General features: G+C 41.4%; 1 protein-coding gene across 6 annotated transcripts in view; it reads left to right on the top strand.

Annotated features, from left to right (window-relative positions):
* TRAPPC9 (trafficking protein particle complex subunit 9) overlaps window positions 1-12,240 on the top strand; it is a 315,827-nt gene that overhangs the window by 93,470 nt on the left and 210,117 nt on the right. For all 6 annotated transcript variants that reach the window (XM_087962255.1, XM_087962252.1, XM_087962256.1 and 3 more), the window contains one exon: window positions 1,990-2,100. In XM_087962255.1, coding sequence (XP_087818381.1) covers window positions 1,990-2,100 — 111 coding nt within the window. The remainder of the gene's footprint in view (window positions 1-1,989; window positions 2,101-12,240) is intronic.

The raw sequence follows: 12,240 nt of genomic DNA, 5'->3' as shown, positions 1-12,240 counted from the left end.
TGAGAAAAAAATATTTCTTCATTTAAGGTGAATAATGGTATAACCAACTCCTGTTTAGGTTCTAGTTGTTCATAACAGCTCCTCATCACAGTTGTGCCATGTGCAGAATATTCCCTGCTGTATTATTGGTGCAGTTCTGGTACATTTGACCAGGATGCCACAAGTATTTGTGTAGAGGATAAGATGAAATTTGCTTTGGGATCAAATGAATGTATGTAATTCATTAATAATTAATAATAAAGGAAAGTCAGAAAACCTAATCTGCTCTCAACATCATAGTTGTAGCAGCCTTTCCCCCTTTATAGGTAAATTATTTGGGAAAAATATTTTCTTTTAGATAATCAGAGTCTCATTCAATGATGAAATTGTGCGATAGAATTGAATTGAATTGAATTGAATAGAATTCTTTACTGGCCAACTGTGATTGGACACACAAGGAATTTGTCTTTGGTGTATAAGCTCTCAGTGTGCATAAGAAAAAATAAAATGCATTCATCAAGAATCATAAGATACAACACTTAGTGATAGTCATAGGTTACTATAAGCAATCAAATCATACATAGGTTACTAATATGCAATCAAAACATACTAAGAAAACAAATAAAGCAATATAAATTTCGACACACGACAACGAAAAGGTTAGGCATCACTGAGATAGGTAATAGGAAGGATGAGAAGAATAATAGTAATATAGTCTTACTAAGTAATTTGACAGTGTTGTGGAAGTTAGTTGTTTCGCAGAGTGATGGCATTCGGGGGAAAAACTGTCCTTGTGTTTAGTTGTTCTGGTGTGCAGTGCCCTATGGCGTCATTTTGAAGGTAGAAGTTGAAACAATTTATGTCCAGGATGTGAGGGCTCTATAGATATTTTCACAGCCCGCTTTTTGACTCGTGCAGTATACAGGTCCTCCATGGAAGGCAGGTTGGTAGTAACTATTTTTTTCTGCAGTCCTAATTACTCTCTGAAGTCTGTGTCCTGTTGGGTTGCAGAACCAAACCAGACCGTTATAGAGGTGCAGATGACAGACTCAATAATTCCTCTGTAGAACTGAATCAGGTGTTTGAGTTTTCTGAATTGGTGCAGGAAAAACATTCTTTGCTGTGCTTTTTGATGACGTTTTTTTATATTAGGTGTCCATTTTAAGTCCTGAGATATGATAGACCTTAGAAACTTGAAGGTCTCTACTGTTGATACTCTGTTGTCTAGTATTGTAAAAGGTGGTAGTATAAGAACTCTGTATTTTGTAGGTTGCATATGCGTTGTGTCATGCCCCCGTTGGAGTCTGAATGGGAGGGGGATGAACTGGAAAAAGAGGTTGACAGAGGTTGAGAGGGCGGCTCTGTTGGCTTTGGAGAAAACTGGGGAAGGGCAGAGTCAGTCTGGGCAGGGTTTTTCAGGATTAGAAAGGCTTGCAGACAGGGAGGAGTAGAGCTCCGGCGAAGAGCAAGGACCACCCCCTCCTGATCTTAGGGCACGGAGAGAAGAGAGAAGGAGAGAACAACGCAGACTGAGCCAGCTACCAGGGAGGAGAGGGCCCTGCCCCACTTCACAAGGCATACCTGGGGACTGAGATGTAGGAAGTGCCGGTGGGAAGGAGAATTTGTTGGGAATGGAGTCTTGTATGCACTTGCTGATGCCTAGAGATTACTGTGCTCTGTACTTCTTGCTCTGGTTACTATTTGGCTAACCTGGATTACTTAAGACTGCTGGCCCTGGTTATTGTTCGGCTAACCTGGCTTACTGGACTACTTGCAGCCAGAGGCTGTTGAAGATGTGTGTGAGAGCTTTGCTCCAGGACTTGTAGTAAACACGGGGATGTTTGGGGGCAAAGTTGGAGCAACAAAGGGGTGTTAGACCTGTTCACTGGCTGTGTTGCTTTTGTGCCACGCCCCGGGTCATCACAGATTGTATGAAAGTGTACAGTATGTTTAATAATAATTGTTGCTACCATATGTTTGATGGGATATTTATTTTAATTTTCCAAATAGTACTCGCCAATGCCATTTGCTCCTTGATGTATTCAACTCAACGGAACATGAACTCATGATCAGCGCAAAGAACAATGAAGATTTAGTGTTGCATGCTGGAGAATGCCAGCGGTAAGTTCAGGCTTTCTTTTTTCATTGGGTTCTCCTCTTTTACAAGATACATCCGTTTATAGTATGTCTATCCAGCCTTATACGGAAGAAGGTATTTTAATTTGAAAAGTTCATTTTGTTGAATTGATTTTTGTAAGAGTAAGATTTTTGCATTTCCCCGCCATATGACAATATATGGAGGAGGACTTGAGAGAAAAACAAGAAAGAAAGAAAGAAAGAAAGAAAGAAAGAAAGAAAGAAAGAAAGAAAGAAAGAAAGAAAGAAAGAAAGAAAGAAAGAAAGAAAGAAAGAAAGAAAGAAAGAAAAGAGAAGAAGAGGAGAGGAGAGGAGAAGAGGAAGAGAAGAGAAGAGAAGAAAGAAAGAGGAAAGGAAAGAAAAGAAAGAAAGAAAGAAAGAAGAGAGAGAAGAGAAGAAAGAAAGAAAAGAAAAGAAAGAAAAGAAAAGAAAAGAAAAGAAAAAGAAAAGAAAGAAAGAAAGAAAAGAAAAAAGAAAAAAGAAAAAGAAAAAAAGAAAGAAAGAAAGAAAGAAAAGAGGAGGAGGGGGGAGGGAGGAGAGGAGAGGAGAAGGAAGGGAAGGGAAGGAAGGGAAGGAAAGGAAAGGAAAGGAAAGGAAAGGAAAGGAAAGGAAAGGAAAGGAAAGGAAAGGAAAGGAAAGGAAAGGAAAGGAAAGGAAAGGAAAATAAAATAAAATAAAGAAGAAGAAAAGAAAGAGAAGAGAGAAAAGAGAAAGAAGAAAGAAAAGAAAGAAAAAGAAAAGAAGAGAAAGAAAAAAGAAAAGAAAGAAAGAAAAGAAAGAAAGAAAGAAAAGAAAAGAAAAGAAAAGAAAAGAAAAGAAAAGAAAAGAAAGAAAAATTATATAAGAACGGTAAGAGACAGTTTGGTCTAGTGGTTAAAGCACCAGACTGGAAAACAGGAGACCGTAAGTTCAAATCTTGTCTTAGCCATAAAAGCCAGTTGGGTGATCTTGGGTCAATCTCCCTCTCCCTCTCCCTCCCTCTCTCTCCCTCTCTCTCTCTCTCTCTCTCTCTCTCTCTCTCTCTCAGCCCAACCTACCTCACAGGGTTTTTGTTCTGGGGAAAATCAGAGGAGGAAGGGATGTTTGATATGTTTGCCACCTTCAGTTATTTGTAAAAACGAGGAAGATACAAATAAATACAGAAATGTCATATGATATTGCAGTTAACTAAACAGTACAGCTGAGTTTAACAGAGTTATGTTATAGCAATAGCACTTAAGACCTATATACCGCTTTACAGTGCTTTACAGCACACTCTGGGCAGTTTACAATGTCAGTATATTTCCCCCAACAATATGGGCCCTCATTTTACTGACCTTAGAAGAGGACGGAAGGCTGAGTCAACCTTGAGCCCTTCAGAATCGAACTCCTGGCAATGGGCAGAATCAGCCTGCAATGCTGCATTCTAACCATTGCGTCGCCAGGGCCTAGAGTTTTCCCCAGGGGGAAAAAAAGTCATTTTAGGATAGTCTGGATTATCTGATAACAATGACAATGACAAATTGATAACAATTCATGTTCAACAACCATTTTAGTGACTTATTTTCCTTTTAAAAATCCAGTGATTTCATTCCAGTTTGGTGGCAACCTGATGGAATCACCTCTTCCCTTTCTCACAATAAAAAAAGTATTTTTTTTTAACTGCAATAGCAGGTTAGCAATAAAAGGAAGAGCTGGACAGGAAGAAGATAGGCAAAGTATGCAATTAAAGGTGATTAAAAGTAGGAAAAGAGGTGAAGCATATCATTAAATGCCGCTCTTTCGTTTGCATTTTAAAATAGTTTCTTTGGCAACCAAAGAATGTGCTGGCTATAGAAAATTTAGGCTGATCTGTATAATCAGCTTCTGGACGTCAAAAAAAGCAAAAAGTTGTTATTTTATTATTGTTTTCTTGAGGAAACCTGCAATTTCCAAATTTCCAACTGCCTCATTCTCCCTTCCGCATTAATGGAGATTTTCTTTTCATTTGTCTTGAAACTGAAACGCTTGTCAGCCAGCGGAACACGTCGGGTATTCATTTATTATCATTTATGTAACCCTTTTGGCATTAATAGAGCCACAAACCTCCTCTGAAAGTATTAGCTGAAGCTTGGGAAGTGATGTTCTGACGATGGAAAACAGCGGCAGCTTTTCCAATTTCCCTTCGTGTGCATTCCCAGAAAATAATGAACTCACCTAAACAATAAGCCAGACAAGAGATAGGAAACTGATCCATGCAAACATTTTGTGTTAGCATCAGCTGTTTTCCTAGAGTACAAACTACAAGTGGTCCTCCACTTACGATCACAATGGAGCCCAAAATGCCTGTTGTTAAGCAAGACAGTTGTTCAGTGAATTTTGCCTCGTTTTATAACCTTTCTTGCCACAAATGTTAAGTGAATCACTAGAGTTGTTAGCTACCATGTTTCCCTCAAAATAAGACCCGACTGGAAAATAAGCCCTAGCATGATTTTTCCTGATGCTCGTAATATAAGCCCTACTGGACCGACCCTCAAAATAAGCCCCAGTTAAGATTGTCAGCAAGATGGAGGCATTTAGTATGGCATTTCCCCCAAAACAAGACCTGACTGGAATATAAGCTTTAATGCAGTGGTCGCCAACCGGTGGGCCATGGCCCATTGGTGGTCCGTGAGAAAATTTGGGTGGTCTGCAGAGAAATGTCACCCCCCGAAAAGCAATTAAACTAGTCTGCGGGGGAACACAAGGCTGTGCTGCCCACATGGCCTGCGGGAACACAAGGCTTGCGTCGCTTGCATTGCGAACAACATGAGGTAGTGAGGGGAGGCGGGAAAGGGTGGAGAGGGGAACTTGCCTGGCCACCGGGTTGCTCCTTTCTGCTTCTTTCTTCTTCTGCTTTTGGCTGCACGCAAGGAAAGCAGCAAAAGTCTTTCTTTTTCTCCCCCAAACTCCTCCAGAAATGAATCTTTGGGATCCTGCAAGGCATCCTGCTCCAAGAGGCTGCGCCGGCAAAGACTCATTTCTGGCGGAGTTTGGAGGGACAGAAAGAAAGACTTCTGCTGCTTCTACTGCTTTCCTTGCATGAAGCCTGAGAACGGAGCTCAAAAGCAGGCTAGGAATGTGGCTGCTTTGGAGGGGGGGGTGTGAGGGAGAGAGAGAGAAAGAGAAAGAAAACCACCAGCCCTTGAGGTTAAATCGGACCTCTCTTTCCCATCCCTCCTGAGAACGGAGCTCAAAAGCAGGCTAGGAATGTGGCTGCCTTGGATGGAGTGGGGTGTGTGTTGAGGTAATTCCCCGTTAGGAGAATGAGCGCATACAGGGAGACGTAGTGAGATTAGTGAAGAATAACACACAAACAGCACACAGATACACTGTACAGTAAATGTAGGTTTTTACTTCCAATAAACGTTTAAGCAAAGTCCAAACAAGCAGTCCAAGTCAGTCACAGGTGAAGCAGTCAGTTTTCAGTTTAGGGAAAATCCAAATATCAAAGTCCAGTATCAAAAACAGTTCAGTAACAGACTTACATCAACAATCAGTAACAGTCATTAGAAGGAACGGCAATACTCTCCAACAGAAGGAAACAGAAACTCACTCACACTCTCTTCTGAGACTAAACAACCCAGGTTTCTGGCTCCATCTTATGGCCGTTTGAGAAAACACACCCAATTACAGTTTAGCATTCTCTTAAAGACATAGTATCAAACTGTGTATCCTAGTTTATATATTTCGAACCCAAATAACTGTTAGGTGACTTACATTCCTAACAGTGTATGTGAGAGATCTGTGTGTGTGTGAGAGAGAGAGATAGAACATCACCAGCCCTACGAGGTTAGATCAGATCTCTCTTTCCTTCTCCCTCCCACCAACGTCAGCAAGCCGCGTCAGTCAAAATTCACATTAGTGGTCCTCAGGATTTAAAATATTGAGTTTGGTGGTCCCTGAGGTCCAAAAGGTTGGTGACCCCTGCTCCAATGCATCTTTTGGAGCAAAAAATTAATATAAGACCCGGTCTTATTTTGGGGGAAACACAGTAGTAACACAATTGTTAAACAAATCTGGCTTCCCCATTGACTTTGCTTGTGAGAAGGTCGCAAAAGGGGATCACATGACCCCCCAGGATACCGTAACCGTCACAAATGTGAGCCAATTGCCAAGCATCCAATTTTTTATCAGGTGACCATGGGCATGCTGCAAAGGTCATAAATGTGAAAAACGATAAGTCATTTTTCCCCCAGTGCCGTTGTAACTTCAAATGGTCACTAAATGAATGGTTGTAAGTCAAAGACTACTTGTACTTTTTTTTAGTACAGCGCAGAGGATTGTTATTGAAAAGGACCTCACGTGAATGTTGAAAATGGCACATCATTCTCTCTTGTCATACTTGATAGCAAGCTACATGCTATTTCCAGAGACAATTTAAAAATTCTCTAATTATAAATATATTGCACACAGAACACAAACAGTTTTTTGGAGGGACGGGTATAGGCCAGAGCAGTGGTGATCTTCTGCCGGTTCGGTCCAGTTCTGGCGTACCGGTAGCGGCGAAGATCAGCTGAGACCGAACTGGTTCTCTCTTGACAAGCTGCTGTTGGGCCCGCCCGCCTGCCAGGGCTCCCTTTATTCCTTGCTTTTGAAGCGCAGCTGTTTTGCGCGGCACAGCCGATTGCCGCACGTCAGCTGTTGAAGCTATAGGGAGAGTGCAGGATTGCAGGGGGTGAGTAGGAAAGTCTCTGAGTGCGCGCAAAGTGTGTGTTTGGCATACTCGTACGCGCAAAGTTAATACACACATGCAAAGCGCGCTCACCAAGCCACGCCCACCAAACCGGCGGTAAATCCCTTTCAAAACCACCACTGGGCCACAGGGCAAGGACTCGAAAGATTGGGGTGGGGGTTTTGCATAAATTTTTTTTATTTTATTTTTATTACAAACGTATCTTCTTCCATTTCACGACGTGTCATCTGGTTACAAATATTTTGTGCAACACAGATAATGTTTACAATCATATTCACTACATAGTATCATTCTCTAGACTTATCTTATACTTATTGTACTTAATATCACTATCTCTTTATCTTTCATCTTAGCTTATATATTTCTATCAATGAAAAATATCTATTGTCCTTTTTAACTAATCCATTAATTATATCTAGCTTTCATATTTTTTTCTCTAACTGAAAGATTGTGTTTGTGTGTCGGATTGCTACCCCTAGCAAACACTCTCACTGGGTTTGCTTGTTCCTGGATCTATTGTATGTGCACATGTGACACACAGGCTACAGACCCATTCAAGATATAGCTGAAAATTGAGAATTTTCTCATTTTCAATTTAAGGACCTAATGTCATTTTGGGATCATCCAGTATGATTACTATAAAGATGTTAAACAGTCTTTCCTAGCCCCTTTACTCTATACTGCTTCTTGGAACAGAACAAAAATACCACATTCTTTAAATAGCGGCACCTAACAACAGCATCCAGTTTTTTTCTGTGACACAAATACTGCATTTCTCATTAATGGTGACTTGAAATTGCCTTCAGTTGCTATAGTAACTCTATCAGTTTTACACATAGCATTTATTCTGAGAAAGGTTATTGTGGCAAATGCTACTAATTGGGAAGCTTTCCCAAAGAAGCTGCTATTTTTAAACTATGTTAATAATCCACCTGTTAAATATAGCAAAAACGATAGATCAGCAGTAAACGGTAAATTTTAACTAATGCGGTTGCTTTTATTAAACATGGGATAGATGTAGTTTCTGGTTAGTAGGTGCGAGAGAGTTGATGTTATAGCTGATTACCATACCCAGTTGAAGGACTCTATCTGAAATCACATGTGATATCACTGATAGGTCCCCTCCCCCTTCTTTTTCCTCCCCTTCATCTATCCCTTCACTCCCCTCCCCTCCCCTTCCCTACCTCCAGGTAGGTTCTTCTGCTTGATCAGGGGGTTGGACTATAAGACCTCCAAGGTCCCTTCCAGCTCTATTCTGATTGATCTGAGGTTATATTTACCTACTTTTAAAAATTTGCTAAGGACCTTATGATTTGTATTATGTCCTGATAAGATAAACCAGAGGTCTCCAAACCTGGCCACTTTAAGACTGGTGGACTTCAACTCCCAGAATTCTCCAGCCAGCAAGCTGGCTGGAGAATTCTGGGAGTTGAAGTCCACCAGTCTTAAAGTGGCCAGGTTTGGAGACCTCTGAGATAAACCATTGAACTCAAAGAGAGTGTGTTTATTTTTTTCACATGACTGTACATATCCTGAAATATGGCATAGTGAAAATAAATTCCAAATTTCAGAAAAATGTTTGAAGTAACCAAATAAAACACAAGTAGTCATGTGCATATCTAATACAGAAAAACATGCAAAATGTGAACAAATTGAAAATGTTTTAACAACAGCAGAAATGGTAGAATAATGAATGAAGAAGATGGAAGACATATACGCGCACAAGGAAAAGATGGGCTTTGTAGAGTTTGGCTCAGAGACCCTATTAATTTTTATTCTCGCCTTGCAAAAAAAATAAAAATCGAACAAATGTTGCAGCAAGGATGAACAGCTGACTGGTCCAATGAACCCTTTCCAGTTTGATTATGACCTTTTTTTGAGGTCCTGACCTTAGAACAATGAAGATCATTCCAAATTGAATTGCACCATTGGTTATATAAAGCTGCTACGATAGTGACCATTTTATTTCAAATTTCTGGTCTAATGATCTTCAGCATTTTTCTCAACAATGGCTGTGGTTGTATGCAGCAGAGATTGTACACAAGAAGGTATTAATGAGGAGTTCTCTGTGACCTCAAGATTCCTTAAATTTTGGATTTGGCCTTGATGTTGTTGATTGTAATATGTCTTTGTGTAATTTGCAATTTCTAACTCTTCGGCATACTCACTTTGTGCAAAAAATGGTGCCATATCATAGAAAATTTCCATATCACTAATAATGCACATTCTGACTAATCAGTATTGACCTTTTGGGGGGCAGTTTATTCTTTCATCTCTTCCCAGCAATCGGAAGGATGGAAGAGACAGACTTTTAACTCTGACGACTAACTTTTAATTCAAATGTGTGCACAGTAGTAGCAGAAGGCATTGTATGCTATTTCTCCCTTTAAGTGGGACAAAGGTGTCCCTTGTGCTGAAAGATAAAGCTCTAAAAGGAACCTGGTTCATCTTTTATAGAAATATCAAATAATAGCAATAGCAATAAGACTTATATACCGCTTCACAGCGCTTTTACAGCCCTCTCTAAGCGGTTTACAGAGTCAGCCTATTGCCCCCAACAGTCTGGGTCCTCATTTTACCGATCTCGGAAGGATGGAAGGCTGAGTCAACCCTGACCCTGGTTGAGATTCGAACTGCCAAATTGCAGGCACCCGGCAGTCAGCAGAAGTAGCTTGCAGTACTGAATTCTAACCACTGAGCCATGATGGCTCTCATAGAAAAGTTACACTTATAGTGTTGTGGCCTGTCGGCTGCCACCCCCTCCAGCAGCCAAATCAGAGGAAGAGGAGGAGGCATGGGAGTCAGGGTCAGCATCAAGACAACCTGAGAGTTCGGAGGAGGGAAGAGGGAATGGAGCTGGCAGAGAGAGAGAGTCAGTGGTGGAGCCTGGGCTGTCTGTCAGCCCTCAGATGGAGAGTCAACAGCCTTGGAGGTGGCTGATGAGGAAGAGGAGGAACAGCTGAGTCCAGTGCCTAACGCGCGGATATGCAGAAGGCAGAGGAGAGGAGAGCAGTGGAAATCTATGGGCCGGTCCTCAGGACGGAAGAGCCACCACTGCTAGCAAAGCCCCCAGCCTAGCTCTGGGGATCAAAGGCAGGGGATAGAGATGAATAGGTGTGGCAGCCAACTATTCATCTTCCGGCTGGACTGCCTTGTTAGCCTGCAGTGAGAAAGAAACTTTTTGCCGGGGCTGCTGGCACTCCTAATAAAGGTATCTTTGAGTTTACTTCAGAGGGTTTGTGTTTGGAGAGCTGGGTCAGAGCATATAGAAAGTGTACACTTACCTCTCAAGGTTACACTTACGATGCCACCTATATATAAAGTAGTTCTGGGGCTGGGCAGGCTAGAAATGACCTGTACCATGTTTCCAGAACCAAATAAAAGTAGACAGATTGGAAGGTCTTCACTGAAAACAGAAGGAGAAATATCCAGGCATGATATTCTTCCGATTAAAATCGAATTCCGATTTTTGGGAATCCCCCTTTCCCCCCTTCTTCTCCTCCTTCCCCTCCCTCGGAGGCCCCGAGTCAGGAGTTGCTGGCGCGGCTCCGTGCAGCTCCAGTCCGCGTTGCCTCAGGAAGGGAAAGGCAAAAAGGAAGAGCCGCGGCGGCGCTTTTCAACGGCAGCAGCGGCTCCTGGTTTTGCCTTTCCCTTCCTGAGGCAACGCGGGACTGGAGCCGCGTGGAGCTGCGCCGGCGGTAGCAACTCCTGACAGCCCCAGCCGGATACCTGAGCGGAGCCGGGCGGTGCGGCGGAGGCTGCTGAGCGGCAGGAAAGGGAGCTGGGCCAGCCACAGACCAGCCTCCGTGCAACACGCCACCGCCTGGCCCTGGCGAGGGAAAGCAGCGGGTGCTCCCCGGGCGCGCGGCGGGGGGTCTCTTTTGGCCGGCCCCGATTTTTTGTTCAGAGCAGAATATCATGCCTGAATATCACGGAACGCTCTAAAGCAGCAAAGAGGAGCCTGCTGCTCTCTAGTCAAGTCATCAGATCACTGCACATGGCAGCTCATTATTATCCAAGAATTGAAACAGAATCTTAAGATATATAAGTGCTATATATCCACTGACGTCCCCAACTGGCATGTAGTACTTCAAGATGAAACAAGTATTGTGATCATACTCTTTGCAGTAAGGTGACAGACCCAATCAATTTTAGGCGTTCTTTCAAAAAGGAATGATATATTACTTCAATCCAAAATTCCAGGTTTTACACTTCGGCGGATCTCTGAAACTTCATTATTATTAGTGCTGGAGCAAGAGGAACAAGTACAAGTACAAGTACAAGTAAATCAGTACAAAATTAATCAGCAGCAGACTAAATGCATTTTTCCTTTGTGTACTCTTAAACCAGGAACAAGGACTGCTTGAGGCTGAATGATTGGAACAATAAAGCATCACCTTCCTTTATTGAATATTATCTTCATAGATGAAAAGTGGCTTAAAGGATATAAGCCGTGTTAATCAGCAAGAGTACAAATGAATACTTGTAATCATTACAAATTTATCAATCAGAAGCTTTAGGACAACAGTAGGTTGGCCTCCATTTATAACCATTCGTGTAACAACAGTTTGAAGTTAATGGTAGTGGCGAAAAAAGTTACTTATGACTGAGTTACTTAAGACATCATCTTAATATCATTAATATTAATAATTAATAATATTAATATCATTAAGATAGCATCCCCAGGGTCATGTGATTGCCATTTGTAACCTTCCCAGGAGACTAATGACAAGCAAAGTTAGTGGGGGAAACCAGATTCGTTTAATGACCACGTGATTTGCTTAACAACCGTGGCATAAAATGTTGTAAAATAAGGTACAACCATATCAGTTAGGGAGCAAAGTTCCAGTTCTAACTGTGGTTGTAAGTCAAGGATCAACTATTGTTTCTAGCATTAGTTCAGATTTTAATTTTTAAAATGTTTTCCCCCCTAACATTAAAGCTTCTGCAGGTGATCCATTGTAAAATTTCAGATTTAAGATGGATTGCTATATATCTCTAGTATTTGCGTTTATTCTGACTAAGGTTTTTTTTTTTCCTTTTGGTTTCTATTTAAATGCTGGCTTTGGGTTGTAATAAATAAAACTTAAATTATCTTCACCACAGGAAGGCAAATTTCATAACTGATGGTTTTACAATTTTGCTAACAGTTTTTATAGGCAGGCCTTTAGGCAAATTTTAATCATTGTGATGAGATCATGATTCCTTCACAGTTAATTGAGATAAGCTATCCAGAAGTTCATGGAATCATTCTTTGTCAACCACAAACACATTCTTTGTGTCATTTTGCGTGTAAAAATTCCAGAACTGTGGATGAAATGGACCAAGCAATAACACTTATATATCACTTCAAGATGCCTTTGCAGTCCTCTCCAAGCGGTTTACAGAGTCAGCCTATTGCCCCCAACAATCTGGGTCCTCATTTTATCGAC

Source organism: Notechis scutatus, chromosome 3 (assembly GCF_049901735.1).
Source record: "Notechis scutatus isolate UNSWTSFEM ecotype Mainland chromosome 3, rNotScu1.2, whole genome shotgun sequence".
In the NCBI taxonomy this organism is placed as follows: domain Eukaryota; kingdom Metazoa; phylum Chordata; class Lepidosauria; order Squamata; family Elapidae; genus Notechis; species Notechis scutatus.
The sequence above is the reverse complement of the archived record's forward strand: the minus strand, read 5'-3'. Positions and strand labels throughout refer to the sequence as shown.